The sequence below is a fragment of the Octopus bimaculoides genome, chromosome 1, assembly GCF_046866305.1.
Source record: "Octopus bimaculoides isolate indiv1 chromosome 1, ASM4686630v1, whole genome shotgun sequence".
NCBI classification, from domain to species: domain Eukaryota; kingdom Metazoa; phylum Mollusca; class Cephalopoda; order Octopoda; family Octopodidae; genus Octopus; species Octopus bimaculoides.
In genome coordinates this window covers 147,714,217-147,737,443 of record NC_142928.1, presented here as the reverse complement: position 1 = coordinate 147,737,443, position 23,227 = coordinate 147,714,217, and the positions used below count along the sequence as shown (strand labels likewise).

General features: G+C 35.3%; 1 protein-coding gene across 5 annotated transcripts in view; it reads right to left on the bottom strand.

Annotated features, from left to right (window-relative positions):
- LOC106884322 (vacuole membrane protein 1) overlaps positions 1–23,227 on the bottom strand; it is a 90,639-nt gene that overhangs the window by 19,801 nt on the left and 47,611 nt on the right. For all 5 annotated transcript variants that reach the window (XM_014935647.3, XM_014935648.3, XM_089359538.1 and 2 more), the window contains exon 2: positions 63–341. In XM_014935647.3, the coding sequence (XP_014791133.1) occupies positions 63–341 (279 nt within the window). The remainder of the gene's footprint in view (positions 1–62; positions 342–23,227) is intronic.

The window sequence follows — 23,227 nt, the reverse complement described above, 5'->3', positions numbered from 1 at the left end:
TATTGATCAGGAAAGAAGTAGGATGAGGTGAGATAAAAAAAAAAAAATTCTCAAGAGCTTACTGTTTTGTGTAAGTGGAAAGTAAATGCCAGACTTCAAATAAAAAATATTTTGTGGTCCGCAACGGCCAGCGCCACAGAACAAGCTGCTTCCGCTCCATTTTGAGATGTTCTAATCGACGCTGCTTCCGACCGTTGCTGCTAATCCTGCCGCCACTGCTACGCTGATTCTGGGTAGATGACGAAGGAGCTTCAAGCTGAGCGTTATTCGCCGAGTTCCTGTTTTTGTTTCTACTTTTGCTACGCATTACTTTGTTGCTTTCCATGGCATTGGACAAAGAACTGAAAGAGATATATATATATACACAATTAATTAAAGAATGTTTACAAGGCTGATTAACAGTATTTTAAGTAGCATGTAAATATTCAGTCTTGACTGCCAAACACAAACACACACACACACACACACACACTCCTTCCTTGATTATGCTATCAGGTTGACAAACATTTGATGTTGACTTCCTTGACAAACAGTATGTGCTTGTCATGGAATTTTTTGTAGTCAAAAGTAGTTAAAGATTTGGAATAAAGGTTCTGACGACCTAGAGAACTGAAACTCAGAGAAAATATGGTACAAAAATAAAGGCTATGAACTTAGACAAGCTATCACAAATTATTACAGACAAATATACTATATATTTATACAAACATAGAAGCAGTTCACGCATTTCAAGTTATCAGTTTAAGAGTTTACATCTTCACAAGAATGTTAAGATTTGATAAAAATTAAATATTCCTCTTTTATAATTTTTTAAATATTTGTAACCCAATGTATGCTACCCAAAAACAATGTTTGAGCAGATGAATATTGTTTGTCAACTGAGTTAAAGACCATATTATGTTGGCAAGAATCAGCAGCCTCCAGCTTCCCTGGGCATCGTTATACTTGCTTCAATTCAACATGCCATTTAAAAGATGACATCTCAGCTAGATATGGACACATTTGCCACACACCTGCATAGGCATTTAGTATATAAAAAGCCAGAACAAATACAGTAAAACATTGTATCCAACCTTCTAAGAATTCTATCAATTTACTATTTTGGACAGGTTTAAAAAAAAATTTTTTTTTATCAACTCGGAGGGATAAAAGACAAAGTTGACTTCACAACAGAAAGAAAACATTGACAAAGCATATTGGGCTGTTTTCCTGTGCTGGTTGAAAATACCTATCTCTTTACAAAACCCTTTTTGATATCAAACCATCCAAGACCACCCATGGATCTCTGGTACAAACTTCTTATTTTAAAATGATCTAAATTAAAACCTTCCATAAAAATTTCATATTGATTTATGTTCCAAACTCCAGTTTAATGATGATAAAGTTATTTTACTAAATTCTTCCTTATTACCAAAATTAATTAAAACAAAAGCAATGTATTTTAACAGGAATTTGGTAACAAAAGGGTGAATAAAAAATAACTAGGAACCAATTAACTGGTAATATTGACAACACATACACAATCATGCAAAATCACTCCACACGTGCTTTTGCAATTACTATTGCCTTTACTATTCCAACTTCTGATATTACCAATATAATTTTTATTTTTTTATTTTTATTTTTTTTACTTTATATCACCATTACTGTCAATATCAATAACACTTGAAAACTTCAAGCTAAACCATGTCTGCTTTGAAGTTCACATATTATTTGGCTATTTAGTAAAAATATATGTGATGAAGAAAAAATTACATCAACCAATACCACTATCATCATTTAACGTCTATTTTCCATGCTGCTATGGGTTAGACAGTTTCACTAAGTGATAAGAACAAAATTGTGGCTTTGTGCCAAAGTAAACATTCATAAATTTCAGTTTCACCCTCTTATTCAATCTATCCCCAACCTCCAATCCCAGTTCTGTATTTGTCTTTGTATGGTTTTCAACACTTTGGAACCTTGTCGCCAATACAGAAAATCATCATATTTGAGTTCAAATCCTGCTATGGTCAACCTTGCCTTTCACCTCTTGGGAGTCAACAATATAAGGTACCTGTCAAATACTGGAGTCAATGGTATCAACACCTCTCCCCACATACATTGCTCAAAATTATCGAGCTTGTGTCTAAATTAGAAACAACCATTATTATTGCCTTCTTGTACTCCTTCAACTTTATCCCATCTGTCTACAACTTTCATAAAAGTTTTATCTTCTACATAATATCTTATATGATCTAATTTTCAAGCTAAATATCTTTATTTCTACAAGCATCATTTTGCAACTTGAATTCTATATGCTCTAACCTAATGGATCACAGTCCTTATAAAGTTTCCTACTACTTTTCTGAGATCTTGGTAGAGATATTGAACTTAATTCACTGTAAATAACTCTTTTACTTGTTTCAGTCATTTGACTGCGGCCATGCTGGAGCACCGCCTTTAGTCGAGCAAATCGACCCCATGACTTATTCTTTGTAAGCCTAGTACTTATTCTATCGGTCTCTTTTGCCGAACCGCTAAGTGATGGGGACATAAACACACCAGCATCGGTTGTCAAGCAATGCTAGGGGGACAAACACAGACACACATATATATATGTATATACGACGGGCTTCTTTCAGTTTCTGTCTACCAAATTTACTCACAAGGCTTTGGTCGGCCCGAGGCTATAGTTGAAGCACTTGCCCAAGATGCCACGCAGTGGGACTGAACCAAGAACCATGTGGTTGGTAAGCAAGCTACTTATCACACAGCCACTCCTCCGCCTATATGAAACATTTCTTAGTTATCATCAACATCATCCTTTTAACATCCATTTGTCCATGCTCATATGGATCAGATACAATCCAGGAAAGAAAATTTTGTATGGTTGAACACCCTTCCTGTTACCAGCCCTTATTTCTTTCCAAGCAAGGTAATATTTCCACATACTTTCATAAAAAAATTGGAAATAAATGACACTGCTTGTATGACAGTGACACATGTTTACAACTATCACATGACGTTGAGATGAGGACACACACACACACACACACATTTGATTAGGCATCTTTTGGTTTCCTTCAACTAAACCCACCAACATAGCTTTGGTCATCCTGGGGCTAAGGTAGAAGACACACAAAATGCCAAGTGATGGGCCTGAACTTCAAAACATGTGATTGAGAAGCAAGTTTCTCAACCAGTACCTATTTCAAATAGGAGACATGAGCTGATGAAAACTTTCATTATTTAGCCACAGGTCAGCTCTGAAAGAGCCAACTTATTATCAAGGGTAGTCCAACTGTGATCATTGTTTTAGCATTTCTAAGATGACATTATCTAATACATCTTTCCTATTTTTAAGACAGAAAGCTTGATATTCAAGAGATTTGACTGATATTTCTAGCAAGACGAGCAACTAGTGTTTGTTCCATTTTTTAAGACTATGAGACTCAGCTGTTGGTTCAAACCAGCAACATGTTATAGCTGAGTCCCATCAATCCACATTAATCACACCGATAATAAAAAAGCAATTCAACTGTGATTATTATGGGTTGAATTTTTTTCTTTTTTATATATCTGTATGTATCCAAAATCTCCTTATCCAACATATTCCCATTTTAAGATGGTTGAACATGATATGACAGAAACCAGGCTGCTATTTCTAGCAGGTAGAGCATTCATGTAAAGGTTCCCTTCTTGACTGAAGCTAGCTATATAACATGATCTATAGCTAGCTTACCTTCAGTCTGTAGGCTGACACCTTACCAATTCATAGTCTGCTGTGACTGTCAACATAATTACTTTTCCAATTATTGACTAATTTATAAAGAAAACCCAACATATACTCTAGATTTATGTCCTAAACTATTTTATCCTAAAAACGAAACAAAAAATACCCACAGTTAAAAATGAATTTAAAATGGGACAGGAGGGGGATATCTTTTTGTTACATAATGTGAACTCAACACTTCAAGTCCTTTACCTTAAAAAGCCACAGGAAACAATGTACTTTCAGTAAGGAGAAAAAAAAAACTAAAATTAGGTTACTTAGATAAATTTAACATATGGAATTCATAACATTTTGTGTGAGACTATCAAAAACTAAAAGCCAAAGGTCAGATGAAATCAGAACAGTGTCATACACATAATTTTGCCTTAACTTTACGGGTTGTCTCATTGACTTTAACACTTTCAAGTTCACAGCTGCTGTCATTGTACATGTGTGTAATTCTAACTGAATAAATCACTACTGCTGAAAGTGTGAAATATATAGCAAATGGTGGGTGTATATTTATGTACACATATATATATATATATATATATATATATATATATATATACACACATACATATTAGCATCATTGTCATCATTTTAATGCCTACTTTGCCATGCTTGTTGTTGAGGCGGATTTTCTATGGCCAGATACATTTCTTGTCACCAACCCTCACTTGTTACCAAGCAAGATAATATTTCCTCATAACCCAAGATATCATCACAGAATATTGGAAATTAATGACATTGCTTGTATGATAATGAGAATCATTTACAACTATCATGCGGTGACAAGACAAGCAGACAAACATAGACTAACACTATATATTTATACAAATATATACACATACACACGAGAGAGAGGAAGAGACGGGGAGAGAGGGGGACGGAGGGAAGGAGTTAGAGAGAATGAGAGAGAGGACTGCTTTTTCACTTTCCATATACTAAATCTACTCAAAAGGTTTAGATCAGACCAGTTTAGAAGACACTTACAAGGTAACAGGTAGTGAGACTGAACCTGGAACCAAGTGATTGGGAAGTTGAAAAACAAACTTTTTAACCACACAGCCTTATCTTCACCTACACCATGCCCACATCTAAAAAATATATAGTGTATGATGAATAAAGTACATTAAGTGCATTCTATATAAAGTACTTTCCTTATCTTTGGTGCCTGTAACCCTTTACAGGGCTTCCAAGACTAGTAGGAGGAAAAACTTTATCCTCAAACCAAGGACCTGGCCTGACTGCAACAGTGTGGGATTCACTAAAGGCACCCAAAGGTACCAAGTGGTGATGGTGGGATTTAATTTCAGGACACTCTATAGATGTGAATCCTGGCCAGTGAGAGCTGAAGATCTCCAAAAACTCAAAGTCTTCAAACCACTGCCGCCTACATTGAATTCTGTGTGTTCGCCCATGGGACTTCATTTTGAACTCCAAAATACAACAACACAACTACATCAGCTCTCTGCAACAAGCTCTACTAACAAGACATCTAAGGTGGCTTAATCATACTCTCTGTCAGCCTCAGGGGAATTCATTCACAAGGTGGCCAAACTGGCTTCCCTCTTATGGTGGCTTACACAAACTGGAGGACAACTGAAAATGTGGCTGGCAATGGTAAAGGTGAACATGGAAGCACAATCGAGCCTCTGCATCTATGGTCTTTGGGAGTGGGTGTCCATTACAGCCTCAACTGTGATTGATAGTTGGATGTGGTCAGCATTTGAGAAAGATGTGATGAATTCATTGGTTGCAGCCAGCTCAAATCACCTCAGGTGACTGCTACCACAAGTACAAGTAACAAATACCACAAGACATCTTGTCTAGTTTTCTTACAGCTCCACAAATCTGCTGACTAGATTGTTACTTTTCTTTTAATAATCCTAAAAGTCTGAAAAGCAAATTTGAATTCAAGAGCTTGGTATTTGAAACAAATACCATGAGGCATTGTATCCAGCACATTAAAGACTGTGAAGTCAACAACTAAATAAAGTATATGGGGGGGGGGGTGCATGCATGTGTGTGTGTTGTATCTCAGAAAGGCCATTATGCCAATAATAATAAATACATTTCATGTGAAAGGATCCATCAAGAAAAAGGCTCTAACCAAATACAAAAGTACACACACAAATATATGTGTGTGTGTGTAAGGTGTATAAAGTTTGTGGTATATAAAGTCTACAAAATGTAGACCATATAAAGAATACGAAGTGTATTATATATATATATATATATATATATATATATATATATATAATGTAAAGTGTATAAAGTATAAAATACTATTTTAAAATAACTGGAAGAACATTTACACCATAGTAGTTGCAAAATATTTTGTTTAACTGTTAATGAATAATAACCCAATTCATTGCCATTGTTGAACATGCTGTTAGTCAGACAGCTTGAAAATGATGCTAAAAAGTCACTGATTTTAGTCACTGTTCATCATCAAACACAATAAGTATCAAACTTATTACTCATGATGAGTGCATAAAAATAATGACGCTAAAGAACTAATAGTGTCCTGTATATATGTCATCATCATCATTTAGTGCCCATCTTCCATGCTGGCACAAGTTAGATGGTTTGACTGGAACTGATAACTGGAGAGCTGTACCAGGCTCCAGTCTGCTTGGTTTGGTTTCTACAGTTGGATGTTCTTCCTAACACCAACCACTTCTTAAAGTATATCAGGTATTTTTTACATGTCACTGGGACACGTGTTTTTTACATGTCAATGGTACAGTTGCCTTTTGCGTATCACCAGCACAGGCCACAACTATTTCACTTAGCTTGACACGTCTTGCTAAGCACAGCAAATTGCCAAAAGTCTAGGTCAGTTGTCATCGTCAATGTGAGACTCAACATCCAAAGGTCATATTTCACTACCTCATTCCATGTCTTCCTGGATCTACCTCTCCCACAGGCTCCCTCCACAGTTAGAGATTGGCACCTTTTTATGCATCACATGGCCATAAAAATTAAAGTTACATAATAGTTACATAGTAAAACCAACTCAAAGCATAAGATAATGGGAAAGGAAATTGAATATTTTTTGAAGAGATATTAAAATACAAAATAATTTTTAAAAATTAATAGTCTGTAAATTGCTTAGCAGATAATTAAAATCTTACAAAACAATAAAACAAATCTAACCCTGGAAGATAGTAATGCATTGAATGACGTATTAAAAACAAAAGATTTAAGTAACTGAAATCTGCCTTTTTATTAGAGAAAGAAAACAGAAACTTAATGGATATTCTTACTGACTCTCAAAGGGGAAATAACTGGAAGAAATTTAATATGGGCATCTTTCATACTGGGACTGGTAACAGAATTCTTGAACTTACATAGATTGTAATATCTGACCACAATTTTGGGGATATGGTCTCTTATGGTCTCCTTAAAGAAACCCATGAAAATTCTAATAAGTTTAAAAACAATAATAACAATACACTTTTCTTTTTAATGTTAGTTGAAACTATGTTCTTTCTTCCACCTTGTTTGTGTGTGCACCAATTCAACTGACCTTGTTTTTCATTGATCCCAACACACTTGCCAACATGTCTCTCCTCTCCTTAGTACTCCTTATATGTACAATTCAAACGACCTAGTCTTGCTGCTAAATTTAGTCAAACGATATTTCCTTCCAATTTATTCCTCCACCCTTTTACTTCCTCACTTCAATTTTTGCATCCAGAGTAATAATGCCACTAAAATGATGCAGAACTCCACTACTTTCCTCAAATTTTGTTTTACTATTTGGTGTGATGTTCTTGTCTATCACCACCACAGCTAGATTTAACGACTAACGCATAACATGTAGTACATTACCTTTATTCATTCTGTAATACATTTTTCTACAAATGTTTTATGTACTGTATTATGTACTAAAATAGGTTACAGCATTATTAGACCATGTAAGCAAAGTATAGCCTTCTCAGGTTGGTTTGATAAATTGGCCATGGGAAATAGCCTAAGTGGGGTACTGGCATGAAATTAGATAATTCAAGTAGATGGGGATGAGTTGAATGATACATACAGAAAATTCTAAATGATTTGAAATTTCTTTCTTAGTTCAACAAGAAAAAAAAGCAAGGTGAACAATATTTAGCTGATAAGGTCTAATAACACAGAAATACATCTATTAGCTGTCACTGTGTCTGCTAACAAAGATCAGCTATTTCTAAGTGATATTATCTCCTATTGTCTTCCAAAGTCATTAGCAAGTGCCACAATGTTTTTCTTTTCTTTATTCAATGATAAGGCAAATTTCAATTCATTTAGAATTTTTTTCTTTTTCGCAAAGATTTACATACATCGCCACTTAGTTGAAGTATTTAAATTTATGCATTTGGCTCATTTGAATTATTTCCCTTCGCTCACTTTGTTATATAAATCTAATTTTTTAAAGACATTATTTGAAGACTAATCAAAATGTAAGTATTGATTATCAAAACCCAAAAAATTAAAAAATCCATTTCTAAGAAAATTCAACATTGTAGCACATTCATTTAGGTCAGTGCTTTATAACACTGCTACCTATAGCACTTTTAGGAACAGGAAAATCTTTGTAATTCCTCAAACCACCAGCACCACCACCCACCCACACATAGTCTATTATTCTGTGGGAGGAAGAGAAAAGAACTGGATAACACCCAGGAGCTAACTAACCGAGCTACTTTGAAAATCATGCTTTTATAATGTTACCAGTTTGTTCAATCAACTCCAGTTCCACCCCTCTCAGCTCTCAGTCAATTAGCTTTCTTTACAATGCTACCATTACTCACTCAGGGAAGCAAAAGAATTAGGTAAAGTTTTGTTAAAACACATTGTCAATGCAGAGCTTAGGGAAATTCTGATATTATTTTCATGTCATTAAGTTCGTTGATTTATTTTGTGCCATTACTGCAGTTTCTATAGCAATAAGTAAATGAGATAAAATTCTTCTTAGATGGAAAACAACACCTGTCTATTGCAAGTAACAGCTCTTCAGTTAAGTGAAAAAGGAGTTAAATATTAAATATTCTGCAGAACAAAACAAAAAAGAAAAGAAAAACTCATAGTTTATCAGCTCTTTATCTATCTAATACCTTATATACTTTTAGCCCATAAATATATAAGAAATCATATTATGAGACCACAAATTTGTGGGGAGGTATCTAGTTCAATCACACCAATTGAAGTACTTTATTGGCACTTTGTTTTATCAACTGACTGGAAGGGGGATGAGAAATTTTGGCATAGACATTTTGGTGCCATCTATTTGGCATTAATGATTTGACACAGATTTATTTGAATTCTGATGTTTGATCTCTCTCTCTCTCTCTCTCTCTCTCTCTCTCTCTCTCTCTCTCTGCCTGCCAGCGAGCAAGCGAGAGCATCTAAGTTGAGTCAAATTCAGAATATACAGAAACATAAATTAAATGCTTCAAGACATTATACCTTGCCATTCTATCTATTCTAACAAGACATGGCTCTTACATGAGGAAACATTGATATTATCTTAGAAAATTATCACTGATAAAAAAAATATACATACAGTAAGCGAATAAACCACTCTATGGCTATCTCCCTCAGTCGACCAACAAAATAATGAGAAGACAGTTGCAGGTTTCTAGGCACTGTCTGTGACAACCAGAGTTACTCTCTAGTTAAGTCCCCACTTGTAACTAACTCACTGGAGGACGGATCACAGGTGTCCTTCCAAAATTATGCTCAAGACCTTAACAGAAAACAGCAGAGTTTAGAAAATTGATGATGGGAAGGTACATGTATTGTGACCATCATCAAGCTCAAAATACAGGTTGCAGCTGGTAAAATTGGCACTCTGTCAATTAGGACAACAAGGGTTCTAGCTGATCTGATCAACAGAACACCTGCTCGTGAAATTAACGTGCAAGTGGTTGAGCACTACACAGACACACGTACCCTTGACATAGTTCTCAGGGAGATTCAGCATGACGCAGAATGTGACAAGGCTGGCCCTTTGAATTACAGGTACTACTCATTTTTGCCAGCTGAGTGGGCTGGAGCAACATGAAATAAAGAGTCTTGCCCAAAGACACAAGGCACTGTTGAGAATCGAACTCATGACCTTATGATCTTGAGCCAAATACCCTCACCACCAAGCCATGCGCAATCAGCTGGTACTTAGTTTGACCTCAGTTTGCACCTTTGTTTCTCTTTTATTGTTTCAAAACGGTCCTTATAATGTTTGACAAGCTCATGAAGAAAATATTCATAGTAAATCATCATCATCGTCGTTTAACGTCCACTTTCCATGCTAGAATGGGTTGGACGATTTGACTGAGGACTGGTGAAACCAGATGGCTACACCAGGCTCCAATCTGATTTGGCAGAGTTTCTACAGCTGGATGCCCTTCCTAACGCCAACCACTCCGAGTGTAGTTATACAAACATCTTGGTATAGCAGCTATGTAAGGGGATAATTGAGGCCTTACAATAAATTAGTCCTTCATTATCAAACTTTGATGAGGTCAGAATAAGACTAAAACATGTACAGAGTGTTATCCTGAATCTACCCAAAAACTGAAAATTACATTAATACCAATTTCCATATCACATAATTATTTCTAGTTAAATTTTTTTTTTTTTTTTCATGATCCATGAATTTAAAACATTAACAGCCTAACAGCAATGTAGTTATGTATTTCTAGAAAAGATTGTGTTAACATAAACCAAGAAAATTTAATAAAACTTATGCCTCGAGTAAAGAGAAAAAAAATCAATAATCAATTTGAGTCTAGAAAAATGTAGAAGAGCCAACCTTATAATTCAAATTAAATGAAAATAGAATAAAAGTTTGCAGGTGAGGAAGGGTCTGATATTTAGCAGTGTGGTAACAGCTCTGAATATGCTTCAGGCTTATTAAGCCTCCTCAGCAAAGCATAGTTTTACCAGTATTAGCAGCCTTAAAATGGCTATATATATATATATATATATATATATATATATATATATATATATATATATAAAATATATAGTTTTAGGGAAAATAACCAAGTTTCAAGAACTCATTTCATTTTGATTTTTTATAAATTTATTTTAATTGAGTTTTTACCTGTAATTTTGGATTTTGTCCCTAATATTATTATATATATATATATATATATATAGATCTGTGTGAAAAGAGAGTGTTCTCTCCTAGGGATATTTATTCAAGTATATACCAGTTTAGCTCTATATCAATCAAGGATTACTAGAAATTCCACATGTATATGTAATAGTATTTATTGTTGGTTCTTCTGCACATTGGTTCTTCCATGAGTAGGCAATGTGAATTGACTAATGTAATTATAATAAATATATTGATTATTTTGTGTGTGTATGTGTGTGTGTATATATATGCATGGGTCCCACGGAGGCAATGTTGTCAATACATAAAAGCACCCATTACATTCTTGGAGTGGTTGGCATCCAGGCGCAGGAACCATGCCAAATCAGACTGGAGTCTGATGCAACCCTCAGCTTACCAGCCCTGGTCAAACTCCAATCCATGCCAGCATGGACAATGGATGCTAAATGATGATGATGGTGATGATACATATATACCCACACACACACACACACAGTTTTAGTAAATAAACACTAATAGGTGGAATGGGTGGCAAGGGCGAATGGAGTGAGGTGGTATGGGCATGTGTTGAGGAGGGCGATTGCATCTGAAGTAAATGGAGTGCAAAAGCGAGGTAGACCAAGGAAAAGGTGGAGGGGACAGGTGGCGAAGGAGATTGGGAGGGTTGGTTTGAAAAAAGAGGACGCCAAAAACCAGACAAGATGGCAAGATGATGTGAAGGCAGTTGCTATGGCATTGAGGTAGATCTGGCCACCTCTGTTAACAGGGATAAAACCCAGATTTAAAACATTGGATGATGATGATGATGATGATGAGGTGTAACAACTTAAAAGAATGATGGTAGAAAGAAAAACAGTTAAATCAGAACAAACACACTTAATGAGCAAGTTACTTCTATGCATTTTAAATATGTTAGCACTAACATAGCTATCAACTTCTACATCAAACAATCTTCTTTGCACCAACCACCGTCAACTAAACTTTCATTTGATATGTTTAAAATGTGGATTATATCAGCTGGTGTATCACAAGGAGAAAAATTATCTAATATTTCATTAGAGAATGCCTGAAACATTTTATTTTTATTTTTATTTTTTCTCTCCACATGGCACTTCTGTATATTATACACTTTGACTTTTGCAACTGATTTTCTTTTCAAAACATTCAATCAAATTTAGGATTAACAATGATTAGCTTTTGTGTTTGGATGAAGATGCACTATCTATCAACAGAAAAAAAAAATTATCAACAATACAAGTTCAAAAGTAGCAAAATGGAAGTTACTGAAAATTAATATTTCAATTTCTTTAGAAATACAGGAAGAGCAGAAACTATATTACTTCACTTCAATGTCAAGAATGAAAGCATACAGTTAATCTACACCAAACACATATTTTGTAGGAAGACCTCAAGAGCATTTCATTGGATTATAATGTATGTGTGTGCATGTAGATTCTTATACACATACATCTACATACTAAAAACATATACATGCCAAGCGTAGTGCCACCACCACCACCACCATCATCATCATTTATTTACCTAATTCTGAAACCACCAGCTACTAAGAGACCTTCTCTTACGATTCATTACCTACATCTACCTGGTAGTGACTACTACTACTACAACAAATGTAAGGGAGCCTCTAGGTGGCCCCTTCAGTTGCTAGAAACAATAGTAATATCTCACTCAAATCAAACCCTACAGTTATGGTTGTAAGAAAGGATACATTACATGGTCAAAAAAAAAAAAAAAAAGACTTGGAAGAGGTGATGATTGGAAGAAATGTCTATTATATGTTGCTAAATCAAGGTTGAGCTGGAGTTAAACAACCTCAATGATATTCAAAAAATCTCTGGCAGTATTTGTGCTCCAAATATCACATATGTTTGTTGTAGATTAAGGATTCTTAACAATTTTGTCCCTTTGTTCATCAACAGATGCAAAGAAGGAACTAGTAATATATTCAAATTAATTTCTAGATTATATTTTCTTTTGTTTACACCAAATATTGGATTTCTACAATTCATCAACATAACTCACCAAAGTAATGAAAATCTGAAAACTTTTAAGAAGGCTTCAAAGACTAGGATAGTAATGAGAGAAGCTCTTTCACAATCATGAAACCTGCTAGAAATAGCAGTAACGAAATCTTCCTCAAAGTACACTCACCATTCTATGAAGGAAGAACACAATAATATAGTCTTAGATACAATATATCTTTAAAAAAAAAATGATAATGATCGCAAAAAAATAATGATCTTGTAGGCGCAGGAGTGGCTGTGTGGTAAGTAGCTTGCTTACCAACCACATGGTTCTGGGTTCAGTCCCACTGCGTGGCACCTTGGGCAAAGTGTCTTCTACTACAGCCTCGGGACGACCAAAGCCTTGTGAGTGAATTTGGTAGACGGAAACTGAAAGAAGTTCGTCGTATATATGTATATGTATATATATGTGTGTGTGTGTGTGTTTGTCCCCCCAACATTGTTTAACAACTGATGGTGGTGTGTTTATATCTCCGTAACCTAGTGGTTCAGCAAAAGAGACCGATAGAATAAATACTAGGCTTACAAAGAATAAGTCCTGAGGTTGATTTGCTCGACTAAATGGCGGTGCTCCAGCATAGCTGCAGTCAAATGACTGAAACAAGTAAAAGAGTAAAAGAGTCAACTAGAAAAGATTTTTTTGTAGTGTAGCTGCTGGAGCAATATTGACTAGGGATTAAATAGCAACAATTATGGAACAAGGACAGACATTGTATAATTCATCAAATTTCACAGGGAACCTAATATTGATTCTGTTTCTGACCGCTAACTTTAGCATTTTCATGTAAGTTGAGCAGCACTCAATTTATTCTTATCTAATTTTGTTCATTGCCTAATCACAAAAGGACTTAATAAAACGTGTGTGTGTGTGTGTGTGTGTGTGTGTGTATGTTTGTTTTTCTCTCTCTCTCTCTCTCTCTCTCTCTGTTGGCAAAATCAAAATGGGAAACATTTGTTGTTTACAAGCTAATTTCATAGTAGACTTACTTCTTGCAGCATTCTTACCCAAAATATTCCATCAGCTGTTCTGCATTCTTGCACCTAAACTACATCATAGTCAATCTAAAAATGTTCTGCACAGTCTTCAGTGTGGCTCTTTCTACTAGTAATCACTCAATGTAGTTAGCAAATTCCTCATTTAATGCACCTTGAAATTCCTCTCGCTAATGCATCTCCTTTTTATCCTTGTAACATCTAATAATAATGCTGTTACAGCAGTCATCAGAAAGAATACATTCATAAGTAGTGAAAGCAAAAGACTAGAGTATCCTAAATCCGTCCAGCTGTTTTTACTCTGAGCAACTACCCTTGAAAGTTCTCCCCCTCCTCCAACTACTAGTACTGATTATATCATAAACTGAAAGACTTCTTCATTTCATCACCACAGCAAAAAACCTCCCAACAAAGGGGGCCTATAGCTGTCACTAACTTGCTTGAAATAGCAGCCAAATCACACTACCATATCAAAACAATAAAAAGGATCTCACTGAATAATGTAGAACTAACAACATCATCATCATCGTTTAACGTCCGCTTTCCATGCTAGCATGGGTTGGACGATTTGACTGAGGACTGGTGAAACCGGATGGCAACACCAGGCTCCAGTCTGATTTGGCAGAGTTTCTACAGCTGGATGCCCTTCCTAACGCCAACCACTCAGAGAGTGATGATGATGATGATGATGATGATAATTTCTTTATAATATATATATATATATATATATAATTTCTTTATAATATATATATATATATATATATATATATATAATTTCTTTAATATATATATATATATATATATATATAATTTCTTTATAATATATATATATATATATATATATATATATATATATATATATTGTCAGCTGTAGAAACTCTGCCAAATCAGACTGGAGCCTGGTGTTGCCATCCGGTTTCACCAGTCCTCAGTCAAATCGTCCAACCCATGCTAGCATGGAAAGCGGACGTTAAACGATGATGATGATGTTGTTAGTTCTACATTATTCAGTGAGATCCTTTTTATTGTTTTGATATGGTAGTGTGATTTGGCTGCTATTTCAAGCAAGTTAGTGACAGCTATAGGCCCCCTTTGTTGGGAGGTTTTTTGCTGTGGTGATGAAATGAAGAAGTCTTTCAGTTTATGATATAATCAGTACTAGTAGTTGGAGGAGGGGGAGAACTTTCAAGGGTAGTTGCTCAGAGTAAAAACAGCTGGACGGATTTAGGATACTCTAGTCTTTTGCTTTCACTACTTATGAATGTATTCTTTCTGATGACTGCTGTAACAGCATTATTATTAGATGTTACAAGGATAAAAAGGAGATGCATTAGCGAGAGGAATTTCAAGGTGCATTAAATGAGGAATTTGCTAACTACATTGAGTGATTACTAGTAGAAAGAGCCACACTGAAGACTGTGCAGAACATTTTTAGATTGACTATGATGTAGTTTAGGTGCAAGAATGCAGAACAGCTGATGGAATATTTTGGGTAAGAATGCTGCAAGAAGTAAGTCTACTATGAAATTAGCTTGTAAACAACAAATGTTTCCCATTTTGATTTTGCCAACAGAGAGAGAGAGAGAGAGAGAGAGAGAGAAAAACAAACATACACACACACACACACACACACACACACACACACACGTTTTATTAAGTCCTTTTGTGATTAGGCAATGAACAAAATTAGATAAGAATAAATTGAGTGCTGCTCAACTTACATGAAAATGCTAAAGTTAGCGGTCAGAAACAGAATCAATATTAGGTTCCCTGTGAAATTTGATGAATTATACAATGTCTGTCCTTGTTCCATAATTGTTGCTATTTAATCCCTAGTCAATATTGCTCCAGCAGCTACACTACAAAAAAATCTTTTCTAGTTGACTCTTTTACTCTTTTACTTGTTTCAGTCATTTGACTGCAGCTATGCTGGAGCACCGCCATTTAGTCGAGCAAATCAACCTCAGGACTTATTCTTTGTAAGCCTAGTATTTATTCTATCGGTCTCTTTTGCTGAACCACTAGGTTACGGAGATATAAACACACCACCATCAGTTGTTAAACAATGTTGGGGGGACAAACACACACACACACACATATATATACATATACATATATACGACGAACTTCTTTCAGTTTCCGTCTACCAAATTCACTCACAAGGCTTTGGTCGTCCCGAGGCTGTAGTAGAAGACACTTTGCCCAAGGTGCCACGCAGTGGGACTGAACCCAGAACCATGTGGTTGGTAAGCAAGCTACTTACCACACAGCCACTCCTGCGCCTACAAGATCATTATTTTTTTGCGATCATTATCATTTTTTTTTTAAAGATATATTGTATCTAAGACTATATTATTGTGTTCTTCCTTCATAGAATGGTGAGTGTACTTTGAGGAAGATTTCGTTACTGCTATTTCTAGCAGTAATAGTTCCTCAATTGTGTTTTAACTATCATTGAAGGCAAGATCACTGAAATGACATTTTTTCATCAATGACATCCTGATATCTCACCATCTTCACGCACACACACACACACACACACACACACTTGCAATTTGAAACACTCGTATTCTTTACTTGATCCTTACTATATAACACTAATACTGTCTTCTACATTTCTACTTAGCTTCTAGGAATAGTTTCCAAATCCCTTCTTTTCAGTTTATCTTCTACCATAATGCTCTGCTTTTATTTATTTATTCATTTATGTATTGTTATTTTCATATTCTTTAGTTTGCAAGATAAGAAAGTCAGTGACCATCATTTTGTAGCCCTTTCCAGATTGCTACGATCGATGCTCATTTGGAACATCAGCAAGTTAATACCAGCAGGGAGGGAACCAAATGGTGTGGATCAAATGCTTACAACTTCATGAACTTTTACACAAGATCCAAGTAGTGGTGTTAGACCACATGGAATGTTAGGCCTACCACATAAAAGATGGCTTTCAATTACAATCGCAGATTTGGTCAGTAGCTCCAAGTTGATTATCTCTTTGCAGAGCTTATTAGTACCTAGTTGCCCAACATATGGGGCACTCAATTGCTTCAACTTAGACACTCAAACCATTTGAATGAAGGAACTCATTCTGCTCCTGAGAAATACTTAGTTTTTAAAAAATGTTTTACAAATCAGATTTTAAAATCTTAATCTTTTTATGTACTGATTAATGCATAAGTCATGGAAAGAGAGAAGGAATATACACTATACATTGTGTGTGTGTGTGTGTGTGTGTGTGTGTGTGCATGTATTGACATCTGTAGGAGACTTGCCAGTGCCCCTGGACTGGCTCTTGTGCGGGTGGCACATAAAATACACCATTTTGAGCGTGGCCGTTGCCAGTATCGCCTGACTGGCCTTCGTGCGGGTGACACGTAAAAGCACCTACTACATTCTCGGAGTGGTTGGTGTTAGGAAGGGCATCCAGCTGTAGAAACTCTGCCAAATCAGATTGGAGCCTGGTGTAGCCTTCGGGTTCCACCAGTCCTCAGTCAAATCGTCCAACCCATGCTAGCATGGAAAGCGGATGTTAAACGATGAGGATGATCATCATCATCATCTTCATTATTGATATTGAAAGCAAGATGTTTAAATACCTATCTTAAGCAATTTATAAATAACAAAATTTTTCTATTAAAATTATAGTTAAAATGTATATTAACAACAATTGTAACTGCAGCATGTTTCCAGCAGTTTGATCTCTAATCACTACCAGTTGTTTAATTCCTGGATATATATATACAAATGTAAATGATACTAGATTAAATCCAAGTAGGTGTTATGTATACATTCAGGAATAAAACATCTGATGACTAATGTAGATCAACTCAATCAAAATACATTGACTGTATATTTTTAAAATATTTCATTTTCAGAGTTGAAGCTAATAATCTGAACGATTTTAATCTTAATTGAGGCATTTAAACATTTAATTAAATTTTGCGTTCAGTCCTGACAATGATGATGGTAATTATAATGACAATCTCTTAGAAACGTGTGTGTGTGTGTGTGTGCGCGCGCATTCATATGCATAAACATACATATATATATATATATGCTCAAATACAGCTTATTTTTCATACATACACAAACACATGCCTACATGTACACACATACACCCACAGTCAGTCATTTTAGTACCAGCAAGTAACAATAGTAGCATCGTTAGTTTATAACTACAGATTTGGGTGTTATGTAAAGATTGAGAAAAGAAAATTACATTGAAGTGATATCTTGTTACCTTCTCTAAGTCAATGGGAGAACCTGATCTCACAACTGCAAACTTACGAAACACCATGTTAACAGGACATTCGTACCACATATTTCTCCGTAAATGAACTATAACTCAAGAGGGTGGATTAGCCTGTTGACAGTTCATTATCTTTATCAGAGATATAATGGAGTACAGCTGCTGATATAGAAACTATTGATACTTTCCTTGTGACTTGTGTACTCTTATACACACCATTAGTGTTTAAGTCGACATTAATCAAACTGTTGAACCCAGTCAAAATTATCATCAATTGTGAAGTTATAAAATGTGACTTTAAAATAGGTATGTGTGTGTGTGTATGTGTGTGTGTGTATGTGTGTGTGTTATTAAGTTATACTTTTATAAGAGAAGAGAGCAGTGATTTCAAAGTTTTGGTCTACAAGCCCTCATCAGAGTGTCCAATGTAGGCTAGCTAACCTTCATCAGACAGTCAAACTTTGTAGTCAATCTCACCCAAATTTTTATAAAAGCATATTTCCTCTACAAAAAAAAAAAAGTATTGAATAATTCTTCACTTTAATGTTAAGTTATGAAAACAAACATGAATGTATGAAAACATGCCAAAGCTGACTTTGGGGCTCAAAACAATCTTATGGTTCAGCAGATACAAATATCAAAATACAAAAACTATGTACAAAAATTTGTTTGCTTGTTTGTTCTCTTTTTCCATCAGATTACGACACTACATTAAAAATGAAGAAGATATAACAAACAGGTGAGAGTAATGAGCAAATATTTAATAAAGAATTGTTAAAGAAGTGGATTACAAAAATCAAAGTTAATATTCAGAGCAAGAGAAAGATAATGATGAAGAAGAAAATAATAATAAAAACCACAACCTCATGTCTACTGTATAATAATCCATGTTGAAAAAATAACTTGTGAAAAGCTGAACACTGAATGGAATGAATGAAAGATAAACAACTGCTAGCAATCATTTTCTGAAATGAACTATGCCCAACTATACTGTGTTGTCACAGCTATTGTGAGAAGTGATATTGGTTGCGTGTGTATATCTATATAAACACACACATACACACGCACAGAGAACTGGGTATTTGTGAGCATAATGTTAGCAGACAATAAATAGATGATGATCAAACAGAATGTTACACAGCATACACCAAATTATAACTTTCTCATTTCTTCTTCAGATTTATCAATAGTATCGACATGACAGACTCCAGTCTGGATTGAGAGATGAAAAGGTAATGCTTATGGCGGAAGCTAACAACCATAGAGTCTCAAAGATTGCCAGCTTCTTGAACGTGTGCAGGGATTCTCAGGGTCCAAATGTCATTAGGGCTCCTGAGTTTGCCCACCAAGTCCAGATATCATCAACAATAAGAAACTTGATGCGGGCCATCATCAAGCAGCTCATAGTGTTAAAGTTCACTTTGAGACATGTGGTGCATGTAGTGCATGAGAATATCAAGCGCAAATTATACATAATTAGGAGGGCAATTCATTTGGGAAAAGTGTGTGACCTAATGGAAGTACACTGAAGGAAGCTGTCATACTTTGGTTCTTCTTCAGTTAGAACTTCAACCAGAACCATAAGGTGAATAGGAGGAATGAGAGCTGGCTTTGCATAGACCCCACTGAGCTACTCACAGCAATGAACATGAACATAAAATTCCTGTCATCTTTCATGTTTCTGGGGGAGGCGAACACAATGAATCACTTCTTCCCAAAAAGGCCTCAGGATCAATGCTAGCACCTACATTGAAGTACTGGACAAAGATCACTGGATCAAGGAGCTGGGCCAGGGAAGGCTGTACATCTTCCAGCAGAATTCTGCTTTCTCCCACATGATCAAAGAGTGGCAGGCTGGTAATTTTCCAACCATGAGCTGCCAACATGCGATCTCCTAGTTATTCTTATTTGAAACTCTTAAACAATTGTCTGATCATTGTCGAGAGGGAGACCAACTGGCAGTGCCACAAAGCAAAGCACTCAAAGGCTGCCACCATAGACATGACAGGTAACCTGAAGGTTGAGGGTGGATTTATTGAATAACCAGTTTCTTTAAAACATATTGGTCGAACATGTGCACCATTGTTCCAAAAATATATTGCTTTTCTTTTTCTATTTAAAGATTTTTGTTTTCTTTATATCTTGTTCTCAATTACATGGTGGACCTTGTACATATAGGCAGATATACAACACGTGTGTTTTGTGTGTACATACGTAGATAAACAGATACAAATACCAGCATATTTACATATGAGAAGATGAAACAAACAAGAAATAAAACATGTTTAATTAAATATGAAAATAAAATTCACTCAGTTCATACAAGATGATACAACTTCTTAAACTAAGTCACCCTAATCACAGAGTAAAGCTATGAATGAATATTCTGGTATTCTAATGATAATAAATATTTTACAATTCTACTAGCCAACTTTTATACGTTTTTCCCTTCCATCTACATACAATCTCTGAAAGTATGCTGGGTATAAATAAAACAAAGCAGTTTATATAAACAAGTTTTAGTAGAATTGAAAACGTTTCTGATATGAGTCTGTCTTTTCCTCATTTCTCTCCTCCTTCCCCACTCTATAATCTGCATAATTTTCACCCCTTGCTGAGTACATAAGTATTTCAATGAAAACCTAAGTAAACATAAAAAGACTAACAACAAAACTCTACCCCAAAACACTTTTACATCAACACTTGAGTAGATTAGTTTCTTCTTTGATTTCCAAGTGATAACAGATTGGTAGTTAGTTGTACAATTGTATTGAATTACATGGGAAAACTATGAAGGCATATAAGCATAAAATCTGGGTGGGGGAAAAAAAATCCATTATCATCTGTTGAAAACCATATTTTCAGGCAATACAAGACAAACTTGTAAATCTCCCAAAAGCCATAATCATAATTAAAACTATATTTACAATCATTTGATTTTTTTTTTTTTTTTGTTTTGTTTTTTACTGCTAAGCATATCTTGTCAGTAACACATAATTCCAAGCAACAAACCAGGATTCTCTACTTTTATTAATCACATTAACCATATCCTAGTTAATTTTTTATATTGTAAATTCCCATCACCTGAAACCCAACATTGCTGTGGTCAGTATAATTAATTGCATCTGCTCTCTAAAAGTATGCGACCTTGTGTTTATGTTAGAAATAATCAATAATTATGTTATTGATTACATTCATAATGATGACAATAATATAAAGTAAATAGAGAACCTTTGTATATGAAAACCAATGATGACATGAGATGAAGTGATAGCTACTGTTAAGAGGCTGAATCTCTCAAAGGAGATGGCAAACAGCTAAAAGTAGTAAAACACTGTACTGAAGCATAGAAGTATGGAAAAACAGGAGGAAAATAATTGTTGTGTCAGAGGCCTTAAAAAAAATCATCATCATCATCATCATTATTATTATTATTATTATAACTAGCTGGCCCCGTGTTGTCAAAAATGACAGCTAATTGTAGTATTTTATATATAAATATGGATAGTAAATCAAATTAATACGCTTGTCAATGTTATCTAGTGGTTGTCTTTGAGATGTGACCAATCATCGTTTGTTATTGAAAGAACACTGCTTTACACATGCAAACATTCACATACTTCCCTTGTACAAGCTCACACATATACACATATACTCACACAAAGTTGAAACGCTGTTTGATTTTTCTTTTCACCATTGAATGTTCACCATTTCACTTCCACTGCACACACACACACACACACACACACACACAAACATTCACACACCTCCCTTTTACATACACACACATATACTCACAGAGTTGAAACACTCCCACTACCAGTTTCCCATCACCCCTTCCTTCCACATCCTTATGCTGTGATGGAGAAAAACACGAGTATTATTATAGTAGATTATTAAGGCAGTAAGCTGGTAGTATTGTTAGGAAGCTGGACAAAATGCTTAGTAGCATTTCTTCTAATTTTATATTCTGAGTTCAAATTCCATCAAGGTCAAATCTGTTTTTCATCCTTTCACACTGATAAAATAAGTACCGGCTGAGCGCTGGGGTTGATGTAACTGACCAGCCTTCCCCACTTCTCCTAAAATATCAAGCCTTGTGCTTATAGTAGAAAGAATTATTATTACTATTATTATTATTATTATTATTATTATAGGTGGTGAGCTGACAGAACCGTTAGCATACCAGGCGAAATGCTTAGCAGTATTGTGTCCTTATGTTCTGAGTTCAAATTCCACCGAGGTCAACTTTGCCTTTTCATTCCTTTCAGGGGTCAATAAGACAAGAACCAGTTGTGCGCTGGTGTCGATGTAATCAACTTAGCCCCCTCTCCCAAAATTGCTGGCCTTATGCCAAAAATTTTAAATTATAATTATTATTATTATTATATAACGTGGCGAGCTGACAGAATCATTAGTACGCTAGTTGAAATGCTACGTTCTGAGTTCAAACTCCACCATGGTCAACTTTGCCTTTCGTCCTTTCGGAGTTGATAAATTAAGCACCAGTGAAACACTGGGGTCGATGTAATCAATTTATCCCCTCAAGGTTTTTTTACTATATATCAGATCATTAAGAATGAAATGTCTGACATTTTTATGCACCAAGTTTGACAGTCATTAACTCTAATGTTTTATCCTGACAATTCTTTGTTTTACAACATTGAAGAGTTACATCACTTTTCGAAATGCAATTCATGGTGTCTGATTATATTGTGAGTTTTCTCTAGTAAATCAATTTTTGTGAACCCATGGATAGATCAAAAATCCGTGTTGTTTATGAATATGAGTTCCATCATAGAACCAATGCATCCCAGACAGCTCAAAACATCAATGAGGTGTTTGGTGAAGATGTGGTGAATGAGCGCACTGTACATTGATGGTTCCGGTCTTGAAAATCAGCTCCGTGGTAGACCTGAGACCAAGGTGGATAATGATGAGCTGGAAGCTGCAGTGGAAGTGGATACATCTCAAATTACACTTGAGTTAGCAGCAAGGTTTGATGTCTCGATTCCAACTGTATTGGACCATCTGAAACAAATCGGCAAGGTAAAGAAGCTGGACAGGTGGGTACTACA